The 23,003-nt window shown below is 41.4% G+C and overlaps 1 protein-coding gene across 7 annotated transcripts in view; it reads left to right on the top strand.

The window, feature by feature from the left end:
- The window catches only part of LOC121277832 (CSC1-like protein 2), a 290,835-nt gene that overhangs the window by 200,434 nt on the left and 67,398 nt on the right, over positions 1-23,003 (top strand). For all 7 annotated transcript variants that reach the window (XM_041187511.1, XM_041187512.1, XM_041187510.1 and 4 more), the window contains 8 exons: positions 888-925; positions 6,039-6,181; positions 8,757-8,808; positions 11,221-11,329; positions 16,468-16,538; positions 21,985-22,065; positions 22,358-22,469; positions 22,820-22,953. In XM_041187511.1, coding sequence (XP_041043445.1) covers positions 888-925; positions 6,039-6,181; positions 8,757-8,808; positions 11,221-11,329; positions 16,468-16,538; positions 21,985-22,065; positions 22,358-22,469; positions 22,820-22,953 — 740 coding nt within the window. The remainder of the gene's footprint in view (positions 1-887; positions 926-6,038; positions 6,182-8,756; positions 8,809-11,220; positions 11,330-16,467; positions 16,539-21,984; positions 22,066-22,357; positions 22,470-22,819; positions 22,954-23,003) is intronic.

Below are 23,003 nucleotides of genomic sequence, written 5' to 3'. Positions count from 1 at the left end.
CTACTAATATAAAACAAAACCTTTATTAATCTTTGATCTTAATTCCTTTGACTCTGTACTCTTGTGTACGTCGGTCCTCTACCATGCATATTCCCTCCTTTTACCAGTATTACCAAGATAGATTTTCTATCCCTGCTAAATGTATTTTATTTCAATGTAATTATTTTTCATTCTTGTCCAGTTTGTAGACAGGTTTACAAGTGCAATTAAGTCTGAACCTTCCTGTATCATAATTGCTTCCTGTTCCCCTGGTTTATTCCCCAAGCTGCACATTGTCGTACATTCATTTTAGCCATATTTGCTCTTTTTAAAGCACTTTTCCCCACTTTTTGCCTAACCTACTGCCTACGTATCTTTCTATCTTGTCCGCCTTTACATTTAGAATAGAGGAGTAAAATCAAATGGACTATGTCACTCTTGCCAAGTTGCATTCTCTGCAACCTAATTATAAGTTTTAGAATGGAAAATCCCATTGGGTTTCTGTGCATTTTGAGATGTATTGTAATCCACTTAATTTTAATGTATACTACATATAATGCAGGCTATATATTTTAAATCTTCCAAAGGGTGCATACCTTATCCAACAACCTTGCTTCCTGTTGTCATGAATTTTAGTTTTGCATAGAATTTACAGCACAAATTCATGCTCCACATGCATCCCCTCCTGCTTCATCTCACTATCAACATATTCTGTTCCTTTTTCACTCATGTATTGATCTAGATTTTCTTAAATACATCTATGCTATTCGCTTTGGAATAAATTTCTGAAGCCTCTGCTATATCACCAGTTTGTGTATAAAGATATTTGTATAACCAATTGGCTACAAGTAACACCAGTGGAAATTTACTGTGTTATGTACTTGTAATACCTCACTTTGTTTTTACAGGGCTTTTGTTCATGGTTGACAGCAATCTTCAGAATAAAGTGAGTATTAATTTGGAAATGTAATTTATACTGTGTAATATATTTTGAAGTCTTAATTTGTTAAAGTTGTGTGGCTATGGAAATGTCCCATGAACTGGTGGCCTGTTGTCATTAATTTAGAAAATGTGTTAAGGCAAAAAGACCATGGTATGCACCATGGTGGTCAACTTTGTATTAAGCAGTAGCTGGTGTGGCCCAGGAGCCCCACTCTGGTATGACAGTCTCTGCCAGATTTAGACCTTAAGACGTAGGAGCAGAAGTAGGCCATTCGGCCCATTGAGTCTGCTTTGCTATTCAATGAGGTAATGGCTGATTTGATGGTCCTCAACTCCACTTTCCCACCTTGTCCTCATAACCCTTGATTCCCTTACTGATTAAAAATCTGTCTGTCTCAGCCTTGAATATACTTAATGACCCAGTCTCTACAGCCTCTTGCAGTAAATAATTCCACAGATTGACTATCCTCTGAGAGAAGAAATACCTCTTCATCTCTGTTTTAAAGGGGTGCCCCCTTACTCTGAGATTATACTCTCTGGTCCTAGACTCTCCCACATGGGGAAACAATCTCTCAGCATCTACCCTGTCAAGCACCCCAAGAATCTTATGTTTCAATAAGGTTGCCTCTCATTCTTCTAAACTCCAATGAGTACAGGCCCAAACTACTCAATCTTTCCTCATAAGAAAATCCCTCTATCCCCAGGATCAACCAAGTGAACCTTCTCTGGAGTGCCTCCAGTACCAGTTTATTTTTCCTTAAATAAGGGGACCAAAATTGTCCACGGTATTCTAGGTGTGGTCTAACTAGTGCCTTGTACAGTTTTGGCAAGACTTCCCTATTTTTATACTCCGTTCTCTTTGAATTAAAGGCCAACATTCTATTTGCCTTCCCTATTACTTGTTGAACTTGTATGTTTGCTTTTTGGGGTTCATGCACAATGACTCCCAAATCCCCCTCTGCTGCAGCTTTCTGCAGTCTTTCTCCATTTAAATGTTCAGCTCCTCTATTCTTCCTGCCAAAATGCATAACCTCACATTTTCCCACATTATATTCCATCTGCCAAGTTTTTGCCCACTAATTTAATGTGCCTATATTCCCTCTGTAGAATCCTTGCATCATCCTCATCACTTGCCTTCCACCTATTTTTGTGTCATCCGCAAATGCAGCGATAGTACATTCACTTCCCTCATCTAAGTCATTAATATATATATTGTAAATAATTGAGGCCCCAGCACTGATCCCTGTGGCACTCCACTAGTTACAGGTTGCCATCCTGAAAATGCCCCCCTTATCCCAACTCTGTCTTCTATTAGTTAGCCAATCCTCTAATCATGCTAATATACTACCCCCAACACCATTGGCTCTTATCTTATTAAGGAGCCTTACGTGCAGTACCTTATCGAACGCCTTTTGGAAATTCAAATATATTATATCTACTGGTTTCCCTTTATCTATCCTGCTTGTTTGCTCCTTAAAGAATTCTAATAAATTGTTAGGCATGACTTCCCTTCATGAAGCCATGCTGACTCTGCTTGATTAGATTATGTATTTCTAAATGCTCTGCTATTACATCCTTTTAGAAACGACAGTTGTTTAGCTAACTGGCCTATAGTTAACTGTTTTTTGTCTCCCTACCTTTTTGAATAAGGGTGTTACATTAGCCGTTCTTCAGTCCTCTAAGGTTGCATCCACTGTCTCTGTAGCTACTTCCTTTAATATCCTAGGATGCAACCCATCAGGTCCAGGGGACTTATTGTCCTTTAGCCCCATTAGTTTCCCTAGTACTCTTTCTCTAATGATAGTTATTGTATTTACTTCCTCCCCCCTTTTGCCCCTTGATTATTTAGTATTTTTGGAATACTATTAGTATCTTCTACCATGAAGACTGAAACAAAGTATTTATTAAACTCCTCTGCCATTTCCCCATTATTATTTCCCTAGCCTCATTCTGTATGGGGCCTGTGTTCACTTTGGCCTCTCCCTTCCTTTTTATATATTTAAAGAAGCTCTTACCGTCCATTTTTATATTACTTGCTAGTTTATCCTCAAAGTTTATTTTCTCCCTCTTTATTATATTTTGGTTATCTTTTGTTGGTTTTTAGAACTTTCTCAATCCTCTGGCTTACCATTAATCTTTGCCACATTGTATGTGTTTTTTTTTTCTTTCAATTTGACACTATCCTTAACTTCCTCGGTTAACCATGATTGGTTTATCCCCTTCCTTGAATCCTTCTTCCTCACTGGGATATATCTTTGTTGAGAGTCATGAACTATTTTCTTAAAGGTCTGGCATTGTTCATCAACCATCTTTTCTGCTAAACTGCTTTCCCAGTCCACTCCAGCCAACTCTGCCTTCATACCATTGTAATTACGCTTATTTAAGTTTAGCACAGTTGTTTCTGACCCAAGTTTCTCACCCTCAAACTGAATGCTAAATTCTACTATATTATGGTCACTGTTTCCTAGGGGATCCTTTATTATCTGAGATCATTTATTAAACCTGCCTCATTACACAATACTAGATCCAAAATAGCCTGATCCCTGGTTGGATTCACAACATATTGTTTTAGGAAACTGTCCCAAATACACAATGAATTCTTGCTCATATCTACCTCTGCCAGTTTGGTTTTCCCAGTCTACATGAAGATTATTTGCTACAGAAGAAGACAGTGAGCTGAGAAGGCACATGATTCACTGGCCTCTGTTTTCTCTGGATCCTATCCTCAGCCAGCTGAGCTTCTAGCTTCTGCTCACTTCTTCCAATGCCCTTCTAGTCAGCCTCCAGAGGTTATGGTCAAGATTATTAACTTGAAAATAATTTAAATTTTACCACATTATTGGCTTGAGGAAAGTGTCATGGAGAAAATCCTTGTGATGCTGCAATAAGTAACCAAAGTTTTTGATATTACTTGGGTTAACTTCTGTATACCTGCCATGCCCAATTTGTATTTCAACACACTCCTTGTTTGATGCTGAATCTTACAATGTTAATGCAGTAACAGTTACCCTGGCATGTATTGCAAAGGATTTAATCTCAATCAGTTTGGGGGGTCACTGAATCAATAAAACCATTGTATTATCACTATTGTGGTTTGCAATGATCTCTTTCCCCCTACTACCGTATTGCTAATTGATGGTTTTCAAACTTTTTTCTGCACAGAGAATCCTGGTGCAAATTGTTGCACATTTCCAAGCAACCCCTATTACTATTGACACCTCCTGGGTGCCTGTGCAAGTATTGGCAACTCTGACCCCCTGCCCCCAGCAGGTATCGACAGGATTTCATACCCTACCTTAAAAGAAAACTATGCTGTTATGTAAAACCTATTTAATTGGTTTCACCAGAATTAGTGTCAGTGTCAACAAATATAAAAGTAAAAACCTGATGTGTTGTTAGAAATCTGTTGACTATGATGACTCCTCCATTTGGAAACCTACAAACTGAGGTGTAGCTTATTGAGGAGTTTCTCTACTCGCATTGTGGTCTCTATTGTTATTCTGTTAGTTGACCATGATGAATAGTATCCCGAAATCCTCAATTAATTTATTTTCACCCAAATTTTTATCTTATCATTGTCGGCATTTCCAAAATTTGAGATAGGGAAAAAGCATGTAATGAAAGTTATAATTAGTTTTATAGCCCATTGGTTTCATGCTTTTTAGTCATATGAAACTTTGTAATATCTGTACTTATTTTGAGATCCAAACCTGCTAAGTCAGCCCTTCCTGAGCTGTTTTGCAATTACTTTTCCATTTAGTGCCTTTCATCGAATATCCAAAGCTCTCTACATCAAGGGTAGTGAAGGTGAGCAGAAAATAGGAGAGATTAGGGGACCTGATAAAATACGGTGCATTTTAAAAGTAGCTTGGAAGAGATAAAGAGATTTAAGTCACAAGCAAAAACAGAAAATGCTGGAAAAACTAATAGCGTCTGTGGAGATAAACAGAGTTAACGTTTTGAGTCCGTATGACTCATCTTCAGAGCTTTAAGTGTTGTGTGGGGACTTGTTACCTGAAAACATTGCATGTATGTAGCTGGTAGCCCTGGACCTCCAACAATTAAAAGTTGTGCTGCTTAAAAGCATAGCCACTATCTTTATTTTCCAAATAAACCTGGCTGGCTTTTCCCAGTATCTCTTGTCAGTTCTACAAAATGGACTTGCAGCAGACTTGCAACAGATCTGCACCTCTATAATTATGCACCGCTATTTGAGCATATTCTGTCAGAACACCAGTCAGCCATTCAGCCCCTCAGGCCTATTCTATCATTCCTTAGTTGATCTGTATCACAACTTCCTTTACCTGCCTTTAATTCATACCCTTCCCTAATAAAAAAAATGACAGTCTCAGTCTTGAGGTTCAGTTGTCTGCAGCATCCCCAGACTTTTCTGGAAGTGAGCTCCGGAGTTTCATGACCCTTTGTGTAGCTCTAATTTTAAAATCAAGCCCCCCAAGTTCTCAGTTTCCCACCAGAGAAAGTAGCTTCTCTGCCCTATCAAAACCTATTATTTTAAAATCTCTGCAGTTATTGTACCCTACAATATCCAATCAATTGCTGCCAGTCTCACTCAACAGTACGCTTTATATGAGAATAAACTGTTTCCACTGAAGGTTTTTTAAACTTCAATTCATAGAGTAGCTGCATAATCCAAGATGTTATCCATGGAAACTAATACAGTAAAAGTTACTGAATTGTTTGATCTGCAATTGGAGATTGTTTAACTTGCGGTGAAGTCATTAGTAAGGTATACAGCCCTTTTTTTTAAAACACAGCCTCATGTATTTGCTTTTTTTTTCCCTCCTGTGATCTCCTCTAACTGCATGCCTGGCATTCACCATACGCTTAGTCCATAGCCATTCTTTCAGATTTTTTATCATCCCCACCAGTGCCCCACTCCAACCAAATTCTGAACCACTGATAGTGCTGCACTAAAGCCACTTCCTGGGAGAAACTCGAGAGAAGTCTGAGATAACCCTCCAATTTCCCCGGGATGCACTACCTAAACACTCAGTGGCAGCGATTGGCATCGCCCCACGACCCCATTCCAGCCAGTGAAAGCATTTTGATTTCAGCCCACAGAAACCATCACCTGTGTTCTTTTCCACTTTGTGCAGGGATGAAGAGATCAGAGAAAAATGTGGCGAGGATGCCGTCCATTACTTGTCCTTTCAGCGTCACATCGTTGGACTGCTCGTTGTTATTGGCGTTCTGTCTGTGGGCATAGTGTTACCCGTAAACTTCTCGGGAGATCTGCTTGGTGAGCCTTGCTCCTCAGAGATATTGAACCTTCCTGAATATTGACTCAATACTGAAAATTTTTAATCAGTTTGGTTATGTCTCTTCCTGTGCTCAATCGTGTAGCTTTTTAACTTTGCAGTTACAAACATAAGAAAAGTGAGAGATGTATAAAATTGTATTCCAAATTGCATCCGAAACAATGTTTGCCCATTGTACTTTCTCTTTTGGGTAATGCAACTGTGGAGATTTGCCAGGTGGAGACTAAGCAAACTCCTTAAAGGTACTTGTACCTGATGCAGAACATTATAAAGGTGAGGGGATGTCAACTCCTGAAATGAGACTCTAGCCCAGCTGAGTCCATCCATCAATGTAATGTGTAACCTCCACATAGCTGTTTGTTGTGAAAGGCCTGTTTTTTTCCCTGGATCTTGCTCTCTTGTCTTGGAGCAGTACCCTGCTCTTGTGACCTGTCAATCGAACTAACTGCTTGATTTGTCTGTAACATGAGTACGTTGCACCTGAATGGCTCAGCCATTCTGGAGATCAGAACAATGCAACAATGGATAGTTCTCCTTGGTGTGATTCTCTTGGTACCTAATACTCTTGGACTCTTAATAGATTAAAAGTGAAATTTAGTCCTGTTATCAGTTAAATAACACAAGTCCTGTACAGACACACTCAATTTGCCCAAGACCAATAAATTTCTGCTTTTCCCACCCTAGACTGAGTCCCCTTTTATCTTTGTTTTAAAAGAACAGGCACAGCTGATGGACATGGCAGCTATGACTGTGATCAGCTATTCAGTGTCACAGGCTAATGCCTGTGTGGAGTACTGCTGGTTCTGTTAGTGTGGTGTCATTCCTTCATTTTGTTAGTGCTCTACTGGAGGAGGATGAAACATCAAATCCCTGCTCCAGCTTCAAAAGTGTACCTAAGTGTTTTGTTGAAGTGACACCTGATTATAAGAGTATTCTGTCCTGGTTAGCAAGGTGACACTGACAAAACTAAGTCCACCATCTCCTGAATCCTGATTAGGACCATTCCAGACCTTTTTTTTGGCAAGGGCACTCCTCTCACCAACAAGAGTATAAGAATAATTCTGCCCAATTCATTAGGCCTAAAGAAATTGAAGAACATGTCAAAGCAGAGGGGCACAGGTTCACTTCATTTTTCCTACTCCAGCCTCACCAAGCTAATCTCTGTCACAGGATGGAGAAAATGCAAAATGGAAGACAGGCTGCTTTCTGTGGTAAATGTGTCCGATTCCTTGCTGGGCTGGGAATGTATATTTCTGGCTAAAGGTAATCAAGATAATGGTTTAAAATTCAGCCTCCTTTATGCCTACCTCTGATGACAGCAAGGAAGAGAAAACAAGGTTGATTATAAAATGGCGCACAGTTTATTGCAAAAGAAAAGACATTTTCTCCAGCTGATAATTGTGTTGAATATCTCTAAGGGATGACTTAAGTGTGGCATCATCAATCAAATAGCCATCAGGTGAATAAAACCAGTTATGTAAGATGGATAAAATGCAAATTTACAGCTTTGCATAATGGTGTTAAACTGATGGGTATGTTCAGTCTGAGCAATTCCCTTTAGTGTACTCCTTTTAAGAATATTTTCAAATAAAGGATGGGTTATAGACCCCCTGTGGGCATAAAAGTTTAAACACTATGAAATCTATTGGCCTTGCTCATTGTGACCACCTATATTTTCTGCCAATTTTTTCTTGTTTAAAAAGCCTTGAGAAGTCATCTTGTAACAAGGGAGGCAAACGAGAGCAGATTTTGTTTTCATGTTCTTCAATTTCTTTAGGCCTAATGAACTGGGCAGAATTATTCTTATACTCTTGTTGGTGAGAGGAGTGCCCTTGCCAAAAAAAAGGTCTGGAATGGTCCTGATCAGGATTCAGGAGATGGTGGACTTGGTTTTGAAGGGTGTGGTTTATTCCATATCTAGAGACTTAGGCATAAAATCAAACTTGAATTTTCTACCAATTTCTACTAGACTGTATCTGAGTTAGCTAATGAATTGGCACCAAGTAAAAAGCAAGGAATTAAGATCAGGGGTTGATCATTCAGTTTGTTGAGCCTGCTTTGTCATTCTGTTATCCAGGGTAACTCTTTGTATTGTCCATTGTTGAGGTGGAGGGCTTGGGCTTGAGTGGTGGTCTGTGCAAGGGACTAGAAAAGTATGGGTCATGTTTTAGGTTTGATTAAGATAGTTCCAACCATAGAGAATAAAAGTACAGATAATGAAATTCTGGAAGAAAATACTGTATAAAATACTACAAATGCACAGCAAGCTAATTAGTACCTTGGGTGGGGATCCGGGGAAGACGGATTAACCTTTTTGGTGTAGGTTTTGTCAGAATTAGCAAATGGCCTATGTCTCAAATATTACCTTGAGACAAAGGACACATTCAAAACATTAACTTGTATTTCAGATGGTGCCAGGCCTGTTTATTTTCATCATTTTCTACTCCGTTAGATCTAATTGTGATGTTTTATCTCTTATGGGTACGTGCAGGGAATTTACATGCTTGAACATAGGTTTTGAATTGTAATAGTAAATTAATGTTCTCTCTCTTTCAGAAAATAATGCTTACAGCTTTGGCCGGACAACTATAGCAAACCTGAATTCTGGGTATGCATCCTAAACCTAAATATTGGTTCCCATTAGTTCCAAGATTGTGTTGTAGTTCAAAGAACAACCTACATATAAAATTTTAAAAGGCTGTGTCTGATTTTTTTTTTTCTTCCACATCCATCTATCCACCCCCCACACCCCCCGTTCTGGAGTAGCAGTTGGTACTACTGTTCAGTTGCATGGGTGCCCTGAACTATCTGGTGCCTCACCCAAGAACCATTCAACATGTGAGTTCTTGACAGGCTGTTGGATTGATGAGCTTCAGCAGAACCTGCTCTTTTGCCCAGTGCCCTTGTCTTTGCATACATTTTCCAACAGGACTTGAGAAATAATGGTTAGATTTGGGAGGCTTGACTTGCTGCTTTTGCCACTACCATTCTCATTTTGAGACCTAGGAATGTTGAGTCTGTAATGTCCCACCACTGCCCTGTCTGGGATCAACTAATTCAGTAAAGACCAGGGTTTGAACTAGAGTGCTTTCCTTTGTCTGTATAGCTGTCCTGCAAATCCACAACATGCTTTTTGACCACTAAAGCATTGGGGAAGCCCACCCACTGCTTTCTATCAGAGGTAAAGGTGAAACAACTTGCTGTAGGGTTCCTATCAGTCTATCTGGTTTGCATGTTAGTGGATAAGGGCAGAGTAAATGTATCCTTTTTTATTCTTTCACGGGATGTGGGCATTAATGGCTAGGCCAGTATTTATTACACATCCCTAATTGCCTTTGAGAAAGTGGCGGTGAGCTGCTGCCTTGAACCGATGCAGCACATGTGGTGTAGATATATGCACAATGCTGTTAGGAAGGGAGTTCCAGGATTTTCGCCCAGCGACAGCGAGCGAACAGTGATATCGTTCTAAGTCAGGCTGGTGATTGGCTTGGAAGGGAAGTTCCAGGCAGTGGTGGTGTTTCCATGCACCTACTGCCCTTGTCCTTTTAAGTGGTATGGGGTTGCAGGTCTGGAAGGTGCTGTTGAAGGTGCCTTGGTGAGTTGCTGCAGTGAATCTTGTAGAAGGTGCACACTGCTGCCACTGTGCGTTGGTGATGAAGGGAGTGAATGTTGAAGGTGCCAGATGGGGTGCCAATCAAGTGGGTTGCTTCGTCCTGGATGGTGTCAGGTTTCTTGAGTGTTGTTGGAGTTGCACTCATCCAGGCAATTGGGGAGTATTCCATCACACTCCTGACTTGTGCCTTGAAGATGGTGGGCAGGTTTCGGGGTGTCAGGAAATGAGTTACTCGCTGCAGAATTCCCAGCCTGTAACCTTCTTTTGTGGCCACAGTATTTCAGTTTCTGGTCAATGGTAACCCCCAGGGTGGTGGTAGCGGGGGAATTCTGCAATGGTAATGCCATTGAATGTCAATGGGAAATGTTGGATTCTCTCTTGTTGGATATGGTCATTGCCTGGCATTTGCGTGCTGCGAATTTGGAGGGGTGGTCATTGACGAAGCAGCTGAAGATGGTTGGGCCTAGGACACTACCCTGAGGAATTCCTGCAGTGATGTCCTGGGACTGAGGCAATTGACGTCCAACATCCGCAACCATCTTCCTTTGTTCTAGGTATGACTCGAACCAATGGAGAGATTTCTCCATGATTCCCATTGACTCCAATTTTGCTTGGGCTCCTTGATACCACAATCTGTCAAATGTTGCCTTGGTATATTATGTATCAAATGTATTTGTATTTAGAAGGTTTTTTCCCTCCTTTAAATCTTTGTGCTCTTTAAAATGAGACCTATTAATGCTCGGGTAGGCAAACCTTCCACAGCACTGCGATTCTTCAGAACTTAATAATATTGGGCCAGTATTATCTAGAAATTGTTATGCTGTATGTATGGGAGAAAAGGCCAGAAATTAGCCTTTGTTTGGGAAGTGGATGGAGGGTATCCCCTTTCACATGACCGTCCTTACAGACTTGACTTATTCTTCTCCCCTCAGATTAGCCTCTAATAATGTAATACAAAAAAATTGCTGGACCCAGTGACAGAATGATACCAGTGAACTCCAGCCAGCTATTGTTGCTCCTCCTCCAGCACAGTGATCAATAAAATGGCAACTCTCACTCCCAGCCACTTATTTTAGTCCAAACATTCACCGATGATGTAAAAGCAGTTTAGGGATGGATCAAAGAGCCAAGACTGAAGTTGGGAAGGAAATGCAGCTACTTAATGAATGTGAAGAGCAGAGCAATTGCAGATAGAGGTGTGTTATTTGGAATAAAACAAAAGATATCAGTGCCAGTTGATGTAAAGGTGAGGATTTAGATGAAGAGAAGGATTTATAATGTTGACTTGTCTTGTACAGGGATCATGTGTTGAGTTTTAAGTGGTATTTTAAGGCATCATCTCTATGGTACTTTAATGCACGTATATTTGTTTGAGTCAGCCCTGTACCTTTCTCTATTTTAAAACAGGAATGACCTGTTGTGGCTCCATACGGCCTTTTCTTTCCTCTACCTACTTCTCACAGTCTATAGCATGAGGCGACATACCTCAAAGATGCACTACCGAGAAGATGACTTGGTGAGTATTGAAATAACATATTCTTTAATCCATTTTACTCTTGCAGTGAACCAACCAAAACTCATTTAACAGTTGTTGTTAGTTAATTGACTGGGCCTGAAGATCCCCTGATTCCATCTGCTGGTTACATTATTAGTATAACAGATAAATCAATTCCATGATGGTTGGAATTGTATGCTGATTTTGCATACACTAACTTCTAAGCTAGTGTCTGTTTTGCCACTAAAAATGTGTGCGCTTTCTCTGGGTGCTGAAGCACATCATCCATTTGTAATGTTTCAGGCAGTATTCAGTGTGAAATTGGTCTGTACAATCCAAGACAAACCCAGTTCAACCTGCTGAGTTAACAGAAACCAGTGATGTAAATGGACAAAGAAGTGGTCAGGAAACCTGTTGGCACTTGCTATATAGGCTCCTACATGAAGAATGGGCATGATGCTGGAGGAGTGTCAGTATTAGTAGAATCTATACCCCAGCATGAACTAGTTCTTTCAGAAGACTCTCCCCCGCGCCCCCCCACCCCTCCCCCAATACATCAATATCAGCCATTCCTGATGATTTTGAAGGCTGTATCTCATTCACTTCCTGTTTTATATCTTCTTCCTTTTTAGGTTTTACCCAAAGTCTCCCTACTTTGCCAAAGCTGCTAGTCATGCACTACTTGCAGACTACGATACCCGCTCTGAGATCTCTGCAAATGGTCCTTTGCTGCTGGAGCCCTTTATTTTTGAGGGTATACATCCTGCAATAAATTCCCATTTTTGTAACAAGAATGTATTTATTGAAAGATGAAGGTTGGGTGTTAGAATGTATGAAATGTTCAATACCAATACTTCACATGGGAATATAACAGACAACAAAGCATAAGAGATGCAACATAAGTGAAAATGGGCAGTTTGTGTGATGGGGAATCTTGTCTACGTTTAATACTTACGAGATTAATCTGGAAAATAGACCTTAAACCAAGCTAGATGCAACAAAGGGTATCATTGTGGCATATGCAAAAACAGATGTTGCTATTTTGTGTTGGATGACAGTTGACTTTGGAACACCAACAAGCTTACAGAGAAAATGAAGCCAGAAAATATAAATAAAAAAGGAAGAAATGATAAATTCATCCAAGTTTGCTGTTGTAACATTAACAACAATAGGGGACAAATCAGTTTTTTAAAAAATGCTTTTGTTAGGACAAGGATGGGGAAATAATCTTTGAAACATAAGTGTGAAGTTCCTTGAGTTAGATTTTGTTGGCAGAGGAAACGCCCAAAAGTATGAGGTAAAATTATGTATTAATGTACACCCTACGGGAAGGACATTAGACAGATTGTTGAGGACAGTGAAAATAGCTGCTTATAAATAGATTATTGGCAAAGGTGACTTGTGTGTTTAGGGGATAGGGCCTGGCCTCTAATGCATGAGTGAGTTTAATGATCCTTTCCCCTAGTCAGCTGTAGATCCTGTGTGTAAACTATTCCTGGGTTAATTAGGGCATTGTGCAATAAATAGTCTTAATATAAACTGTTGATATATTTGGTCATCACAAGAAGCAGCTGCAGTATTTGGTTTCAACTTGGTCTGCCTTACCTTTTCTATTTCAAAATGTGTTAATATGTATGTGCCTTAGACTCTAGATATATTGCTGAAGTGAACCATGAGCAACAGATGGCTTAAAATAAAATATCCATTTGCTGCGGGCTATCACAATTAACTGTGCCCAGCTTGCCTCTCTGCCTCTCCTTCATTCCCTTGCTTGTGGAGCAACTGCTGATGTGTGTTTTGCCTTTGCCCAACAATGACTTTATATAGCACCTTAAGAGTAATATATCATTCCAAGGTGCTTCTCAAGAGCCTAATGAAACCAAATTTGTTACCAAATCACATCAAGAGATATTAGGACCAGGAGAGAAGTTTTGAGAAGAACAAGGTGAAGATGTTTAAGGAGGAAATTCAAAAACCTAGAATCCAGGCAAGGGAAGGCTGGGCAAAGAGTTCTTTAAGGGTTTTAAGGCTTTTTGAAGAAATCTCAGCAGTCCAATTAGCCCAAAACAAAAAATCGTGTTTTGATGGTTGGCTGCTAAGAGATTAGTCTATATTGGTGTTATGACGCAGTAGATGATGTGTGCCAGGCAAATCAAATCCACAAGGGAAACTTGATCACGTGGTCACAACAATTATGCAATTTGTATTTTATTTCAAGATGCATGTCCTGTATTCAGTAAGTTCACCAAGACTTGATAGATTTTTTACAAAACTAAATTAAACATTTATCAACAAAAGAAAAGATTTCAAGCACATACATAGGTCTACAAATTACTACTATAATAACTCCTAATTAACCTGGCTTCCAGTTATATATACATACATACACACACACACACACGCGCGCGCCAACCTCCCCCCCCCACAAACTCCATTAAGGCAACAGTAAAAAAAAAAAAAGCTTTAAACAGATCCAGGCAAGTCATTATAATACCCTGGACAGTAGAATTCAAAGTGGCTTTTCCCAGATTCGGTTTCTGCAGACAACAGCCTTGATGCACAAATACTGAAGGTTTTTCATACTTCTGTAGGTCCTGTAATGCCTTCTCCTTTATACATGTTTCTCCCTTTTAATGTAAATCCCATTGTTCCCATATGTCTTTGGAACTAGCATGGTGTTGGTATTATCAGTAACCTTTGGGAAAAATAAACACATTGCTTGGCCTAGCTTTTTTTAAATCATTCATGGGGTGTGGGTTTCGCTGGCTTAGCCAGCATTTAAAGCCCATCCCTAGTTGCCCCTGAGAAGTGGTGGTGAGCTGCCGCCTTGAATCACTGCAGTCATGTGGTGTAGGTACACGCACAGTGCTGCCAGGAAGGGAGTTCCAGGGTTTTGACCCAGCAACAGTGAAGGAATGATATATTTCCAAGTCAGGGTAGTAAGTGATTTGCAGGGGAACTTCCAGGTGGTGGTGTTCCCATCTATCCACTGCCCTTTTTCTTCTAGATGGTAGTGGTCATGGGTTTGGAAAGTGCTGTCTAAGAAGCCTTGGTGAATTCTTGCAGTGCATCATTACTACTGTGCGTCAGTGGTGGAGGGAGTGAATGCTTGTGGATGTGGTGCCCATCAAGCGGACTGCTTTGTCTGGGACAGTGTCAAGCTTCTTGAGTGTTGTAGGAGCTACATTTATCCAGGCAAGTGAGGAATAGATGCAACAAAGGGTATCATTGTGGCATATGCAAAACAGATGTTATTTTGTGCTGGATGACAGTTGACATTCCACCACACTCCTGACTTGTGCCTTGTAGATGGTGGACACACTTTGGGGAGTCAGGAGGTGAGTCACCTGTTGCAGGATTCCTAGCCTCTGGCCTGCTCTTGTAGCCACAGTATTTAAATGGCTAGTCCAGTTCAGTTTCTGGTCAATGGTAACCCCCCCCAGGATGTTGATAGTGGGGGATTCGGTGATAGTAATGCCATTGAACATCAAGGGGCATTGGCTAGATTCTCTCTTGTTGGAGATGGTCATTGCCTGGCACTTGTGTGGTGCGAATATTACTTGCCACTTGTCTATTGTACAGATCTTGCTGCATTTGGCCATGGAATGCTTCAGTACCTGAGGCGTCGTGTATGGTACTGAACATTGTGCAATCATCAGTGAGCATCCGCACTTCTGACCTTATGATGGAAGGACGTTCCTTGATGAAGCAGCTGAAGATGGTTGGGCCGAGGACACTACCCTGAGGAACTCCTGCAGTGATGTCCTGGAGCTGAGATGACTGACCTCCAACAACTGCAACCATCTTCCTTTGTGCTGGAGTTTTCCCCCTGATTCCCATTGACTCCAGTTTTGCTAGGGCTCCTTGATGCCATACTCAGTCAAATACGGCCTTGATGTTAAAGGCAGTCACTCTCACCTCACCTCGGGAGTTCAGCTCTTTTGTCCGTGCTTGAACCAAGGCTGTAATGAGGTCAGGAGCTGAGTGGCCCTGGCAGAACCCAAGCTGGGTGTCAGTGAACAGGTTATTGCTAAGCAAGTGCTGCTTGATAGCACCGTTGATGACTTCCATTACTCTCCTGATGATGGAGAGTAGACTGATGAGAAGGTAATTGGCCAGGTTGGATTTGTCCTGCTTTCTACATAGCCGGATAGGTACTAGTGTTGTAGTTGTATTGGAACATTTTGGCTAGGGGCATGGCAAGTTCTGGAGCACAAATCTTCAGTATTCTTGAAATAAAATACAAATTGCAAAATTGTTGTGACCATTTGATCAAGTTTCCCTTTTGGATTTGATTTGCCTGGCACACATCATCTGCTGCATCACAGCACCATAATAGACTTGGAGTGACTCCCCTAATCTCTAACAGCCAACCATCAAAACACGAATATTGTCAAGCCCCATAACCTTTGCATTATCCAGTGCCTTCAACCATTTCTTGACATCATGTGGATTGAATAGAGTTGGTTGAAGAATGGCACCTGTGATGCTGGGGACCTCCGGAGGAGGCCAAGATGGATCATCCACTCGGCACTTCTGGCCGAAGACTTTTGCAAATGCTTCAGCTCTATCTTTTGCACTGATGTGCTGGGCTCCCCCATCATTAAGGATTGGGATATTTGTGGAGTTGTTTAATTGTCCACCACCATTCACGACTGCAGAGCTTGGATCTGATCCATTGGTTGGGGGATCACTTAGCTCTGGCTATCACTTGCTGCTTTATGCTGTTTGGCATGCAACTGGTCCTGTGTTATAGCTCAGTTAAACCTCTCTCACTCAAACACACACACACACACACACACACACACACACACACACACACACACACACACACACACACACACACACACACACACACACACACACACACACACACACACACACACACACACTCTCTCTCTCTCTCTCTCTCTCTCTCTCTCTCTCCCACTCTCTCTCTCTCTCTCTCTCTCCCACTCTCTCTCTCTCTCTCTCTCTCTATCCAAACTCCACTAACCTACTTTTACAATAAATCATAATATTATGAGAATTATTTGACTTTTGTGATGTTGGGCACCATGTTTATGTGGTGGAAATGTGGGTCAGGCTACTGTACTGAACACTACTGTATAGAGTTGAGAAAACTGGCAAATCTTTTGAGGTGTCTTTTTTTTTTGTAGGTAAAACGCACTTTATTCATAACTGGATTATCAAAATATGCTGAACCAGATAAAATAAAGCAACACTTTCAGTAAGTACAATTTCAGTTGTCTTAGTGTTGAGAATTTAAATGTTGTTCTTTGAAAGAAGAAGCAGAGAAAAAGAGACCTACGTAGAACAGTTGCTATGAAATACAGTGCTAGCAACTACAGAATCTGGTACACCTTTCTAAGACCATCACTCGCCTCTCGAGATCCTTTCCCCCCGCCCCAAACTGAATAGTTGTTTCTCTAGTCATTTCCCACAGTTCAAACTAGGAAGGATCAGCCTCCTTTGGCTTTTTGCACATCCTGTAATACTTAAATTTCATCCCTGTATCTCTGTAATAGCAGAAATGCACAGAGTACTCTACAAGTGTGATCAGGGCACTAAACAGTTTAACAATGAATTTAAGATAAAAGCAAAATAATGCGGATGCTGGAAATCTGAAACAAAAACAAAAATAGCTGGAAAAACTCAGCAGGTCTGACAGCATCTGTGGAGAGGAAGACAGAGTTAACGGTTTGAGTCCGTATGACTCTTCAGAAGAGTCTTCAGAAGAACCTATCTGTACAGGAGGGGAGGAAGGAAGGAAGTAATTTTGTAGTCAGGGGAACAGATAGGCGCTACTGTGGCTGTCAATGTGACTCCAGGATGGTATGTTGATTCCCTGGTGCCAGAGTCTAGGATGTCACTGAACAGTTGCATGACATCCTGAAGGGGAAGGGTGATAAGGCAGAGGTCATGGTACAATGACATAGGTAGAAAGAGGGGTGAGGTCTTGCATCAAGAATTCAGGGAGTTAGGCAGTAGACTAAAAAGCAGAACCTCTAGGGTTGTAATCTCTGGATTACTCCCAGTGCCACATGCTAGCGAGCTCAGAAGTAGGAGAATAGTGCAGATGAATACGTGGTTTAAGAGTTGGTGCAGGAGGGAGGGTTTTATAATCCTGGATCACTGGGACCATTTCTGGGGAAGGTGGGAGTTGTACAAGCAGGACGGTCTACATCTGAACCAGAGCGGGACTAACATCCTTGTGGGCAGGTTTGCTAGTACTGTTTAAACTAGAGGAGTTTAAACTAATTCGGCAGGGGGAAGGGACACAATGTTAGCAGAATAGGGACACATCATAATACAGTAAAACAATCAAGTCAGAGGGAATATAGCTGCATTAAGTTTCAAGGGAGTAAGGCAAGGCTGGATGGCCTCTACTTTAATGCCAGGACTATTACAGGTAAAACTCCTGAGTTAAGGGTGAGGATTGGCATTGTGATATAGTAGCCATCACTGAGACGTGGTTGAGGGAGGGGCAGGATTGGCAGCTCAACATTCTGGGATATAGAATCTTCAAGCGAGACAGAGCAGGGGATAAAAGAGGATGAGGCATTGCATTATTAGTTAAGGAGTCAGTTACTGCAGTAAGGAGAGATTAAATCTTGGAGGGGGCATTGAATGAAGCTTTGTGGGTAGAGTTTAAGAATAAAAAGGGGCAGCCACATTGTTAGTTGTTTATTCTGGACCCCCAGATAGTCAGCGGGAAATTGAAGAGCAACTATGTGCACAATTTGCAGAGGTGTGTAAAAGCAATAACAACAGGGTAATTATATTAGGTGATTTCAACTTTCCCAACATTAATTAGGATAGACATAGTGTTAAGAGCTTGGATGGAGTGGATTTCTTGAAATGTGTGCAAGAGAACTTTTTAGGTCAATATGTAGAGGGTCCAACAAGGGACGATGCAGTGCTGGTCGTAATTCTGGGGAATGAAGCCTTGCTGGTGGGGGAGCATTTTAGTGATAGCGACCACAACATGGTACAGTTTAAGTTTGTTATGGACAAAGAAATAGACAAGTTGCAAAAAAATGTTGTGGATAGGGGAAGAGTGGATTTTAGTAAACTAAGGCAGGATCTGGCCAAGGTAGACTGGGAACAGTTACTTGTGGGGAAATCCACAGAGGAGGAGTGGGGGGCGGTCAAAAAGGAAATGGGGAGGGAACAGGCTCAACATGTTCCCTCTAAGGTGATAGGAAGGAGTAACAAGCCCAGAGAACCATGGATGACCGGAGATATTCAGGATACGATGAGAAGGAAAAGAGAGGCTTTTAGCAGGTACAAGTGAAGCAAATCAACAGAGGCATTTGTGGAGTACAGAAAGCAGGGTGGAGCTTAAGAAAGCAATTAGAAGAGCAAAGAGGGGATATGTGAAAGCTCTGGCTGGTAAAAGTAGGGAAAATCCCAAGATATTCTATAAGTATATCAATGGGAAGAGGATAACCCGGGAAAGAGTATGGACCAAGGGGGCAATCCATGGGTGGAGCCAGAGGACATCGCTAGAGTGCTGAATGAATACTTCCCATCCGTCTTCACCCAAGAGAATGAGGATGATGGTATCGAACTCAGGGAGAGAGACTGCGAGGCTCTTAAGCAAATTGATATAGGGAGTGACAAGGTATTGGAGGTGTTGGCAGGCTTAAAAGTGGACAAATCTCCAGGTCCAGATGATTTGTGTCCCAGACTGCTGAGGAAGGCAAGGGAGGAGATTGCAGGGATTCTGACTCAAATTTTTAATTCCTCTCTGGCCACGGGGGAGGTGCCAGAGGATTGGAGAACAGCTAATGTGGTTCCGCTATTTAAGAAGGGTTGTAGAGATAAGCCAGGGAACTACAGGCCAGAATCTCACGTAAGTGGTGGGGAAACTATTGGAGAAAATTCTGAAGGAGAGAATCTATCTCCACTTGGATCAGGGATAGTCAGCATGACTTTGTCAGAGGGGAGTAATGCCTAACAAATTTGACTGAATTTTTTGAGGAGGTGACCAGGTGTGTAGATGAGGGTAGTGCAGTTGATGTAGTCTATATGGATTTCAGCAAAGCCTTTGACAAGGTCCCACATGGGAAACTTATAAAGAAAGCAAATGCACATGGGATACAGGGTAATTTGATAAGGTGGATTCAAAATTGGCTTAGTTGTAGGAAACAGAGGGTGATAACAGAAGGATGCTTTAGTGACTGGAAGCCAATGTCCAGTGGCGTACCACAGGGATCTGTGCTGGGCCCCCTATTATTCGTCATTTATATAAACGACATAGATGATTATGTTGGAGGGTAGGATTAGTAAGTTTGCGAATGAGACAAAGATTGGCTGGGTGGTTAACAGTGAGGTTGAGTGTCTTGGGCTACAGGAAGATATAGGCGGGATGGTCAAATGGGCAGATAAATGGCAGATGGAATTTAACCCTGAAAATTATGAGGTGATACACTTTGGAAGAAGTAATTTGACAAGGAAGTATTCAATGAACGGCATGACACTAGGAAGTTCTGAGGAACAAAGGGACTTTGGCGTGTGTGTCCATAGATCTCAAAGCGGAGGGGCATGTCAGTGGGGTGGTGAAAAAGACATATAGGACACTTGCCTTTATCAATTGAGGCATAGATTACAAAAGTAGGGAGGTCATGTTGGAGTTGTATAGAACCTTGGTGAGGCCACGGCTGGAGTACTGTGTGCAGTTCTGGTTGTCATTTTATAGGAAGGATGTGATTGCACTGGAGGGGGTGCAGAGGAGATTAACCAGGATTTTGCCTGGGATGAAACATTTATGAGGAGAGATAAAAACAAAAAAAGTGCGGATGCTGGAAATCCAAAACAAAAACAGAATTACCTGGAAAAACTCAGCAGGTGTGGCAGCATCGGCGGAGAAGAAAAGAGTTGACGTTTCGAGTCCTCATGACCCTTCGACAGTTCTGTCAAAGGGTCATGAGGACTCGAAACGTCAACTCTTTTCTTCTCCGCCGATGCTGCCAGATCTGCTGAGTTTTTCCAGGTAATTCTGTTTTTATTTATGAAGAGAGGTTGGATAGACTTGGGTTGTTTTCGTTGGAGCAGAGGAGACTGGGGGGGTGACCTGATCGAGGTGTACAAGATTGAGGAGCATGGACAGGTTGGATAGGGAGGAGCTGTTCCCCTTAGTTGAAGGGTCAGTCACAAGGGGACATAAGTTCAAAGTGAGGGCAGGAAGTTTAGGGGGGATGTAAGGAAAAACTTTTTTTTTTACCCAGAGGGCAGTGACGGTCTGGAATGTGCTGCCTGGGAGGGTGGTGGAGGGCGGGTTGCCTCACATTCTTTAAAAGTACCTGGATGAGCACTTGGCACGTCATAACATTCAAGGCTATGGGCCAAGTGCTGATAAATGGGATTAGGTAGTTAGGTCAGACGTTTCTTATGTATTGGTGCAGACTCGATGGGCTTAAGGGCCTCTTCTGCACTGAGAGATTCTGAGATTCATTTTCATCTGCCATTGTTCCACTTGTGTATGTTTTTCTGAACTTGTGGTAATTGCCGAGTTGCCTATTTTCTAGTTTAATATGATCTGAAAATTTGACCAATTTGATTTGAATTTCTGAATCCAAGTCATGATATAACATAGAAAAAATAATGGTCCCAACCCAAATTCCTGGCCACTCCACTCAGGGCTGGCCATTTTTCTTCTCCTTTCTCACTCTTTCTACTAAAATGAATCATATCATGCTGTTCTGCATTGAATTTCATCTGTCATGTGCCTGCCTATTGCACCAGCCTATGCCCTCTTGAAATTTGTCACTAACTTACTCACTACACTTTCAAGTTTTGTGAAATTTGCACGTTTTGAAATTGTGTCCTGTATCCCCAAACCCAAGTCAGTAATGTACATACTGCAGTGGTCCTCGTACTGAACCCAGGAGAATATAACTGTGTACTTCCCTTCAATTGACAAAACAGCCATTTACCACAACTGTTTTCTATCCCTTATCCAATTTTGTGTCAATGCTGCCCTGCTCCTTTAATCATTGGAGTTGAATTTTGTGGTACGTTGTCAGGTAATTAAGCAATCATCTCTTAAGCAAGACCTGGCCAACATCTCGGCTTGGGGCTGATAAGTGGCAAGGAACATTCACATCACATTTGTGCTGGGCAATGATCAGCCCCAACAAGAGAAGCTAACCGTTTCCCAATTTAATAGCATTATCATCACTGAGTCCCCCACTATCAACATCCTGGGGGTTACCATTAACCAGCCATATAAATACTGTGGCCACAAGAGCAGATGGGAGGCTGGATGTTCTGCAGCAAGTAATTCAGCTGCTGACTCCCCAAGCCTTTCCACCATCTGCAAGGGTGCAAGTCAGGAGTGTGATGGAATCCTTCACTCTGGTATCACCCCTGTATCTAGGGAATATTGAAGTGTTTCAAATGGTCTTTTAATTGATAGTTGTGAGTGATTGCAGGGCTGAAATCTAATCATGGGGTTCAAATGTTTTAGATATAGAACATTTGTATACCTGGGATTAGAAGCTCATAGAGAAAATGAGCTGATTTACATTAGTTTATGAATCTAAATGTTAAAGTTAATTCTTCAGCCTGGTGAAAACTTAGGGTTGGAATTTTTAAACAATGCAGTGTCATTGAGTTAATGGGAAGCAGTGATGTTGGTATTCGATTAACTGATGCTATGTACTTTGCAGAGAAGCTTACCCAGACTGCACTGTTTACGAAGCCCGACTCTGCTATAATGTGGCAAAGTTGATGCGTCTTGATGCAAACAGGTAAGTAAGTAACTCTTGTGCTATGATAGTAATTAATACTCTGCTTCATTTTTATGACAATCTAGCAGGTTTTGTAGTCATTTTTCCTGGTGTTGGCACGCAAATTACAAAGGTAAATTCACTTCCAAAGCTTTCCATAGAGGCATTCACTTTTGAGTTACCAGTGCAATACTGTAGCTTCTACATCAGCATCTTGTTGCTAGTTTTCCCAGTTAAGGTGGAAAAGCTATCCGTGCCAGAAGGAGATCATGCTATTGTATGTGCAACTTTATCTTTGCTCCTTGTATTTCAGACGAAAAGCTGAGCGTAGTCGGACCTACTATTCTAAAGAAGAAACACCAGTTATGATAAATCCCAAACCCTGTGGTCAGCTGTGCTGTTGTGTTGTTAAAGGCTGTGAAGAGGTATGTGAAGTGATTTTAATAAGAGAACTAGTTCTCATTTCATTGATACATTTCAAGTTCATAGGAAAATTTATCAGTAGATAATGAGCTAAATTAAAACCTCTATGTCAGGAAGTCTTGGACAGCACCTGGATCCCTGAGATAAAATGGCAGTTTACATAAAACAATTGGTATTGATGTTCATATGGTTGAGGCAAGGTGCAGAAATTGCTTGGCCTCCATTCTTCTCCAAATTGACAGCTTCAATGATGCTGAAGGCAGCAAGTCCACATTTGCTGAAACACTTTCTGCCTTTTTGTCAGTTAGGCTTTTCTTGTCTGTGGTAATGGAGGATGTTTCTCTTTCTACAGGAAAATGCAGTGGAATATTATACTAAATTAGAACAAAAGCTGAAGGAGGACTATGTGAAAGAAAAGGAAAAGGTGTATGAGAAACCACTTGGTATGGCTTTTGTAACTTTCGACAATGAAGAAGCAGCAGCTCGGTGAGTCAAGCTTACAAATCAGAGCATTATAGACAAACTCAAAGCCCAAA

Source organism: Carcharodon carcharias, chromosome 5 (genome assembly GCF_017639515.1).
Source record: "Carcharodon carcharias isolate sCarCar2 chromosome 5, sCarCar2.pri, whole genome shotgun sequence".
Taxonomy (NCBI): Eukaryota; Metazoa; Chordata; class Chondrichthyes; order Lamniformes; family Lamnidae; genus Carcharodon; species Carcharodon carcharias.
The sequence above is the reverse complement of the archived record's forward strand: the minus strand, read 5'-3'. Positions and strand labels throughout refer to the sequence as shown.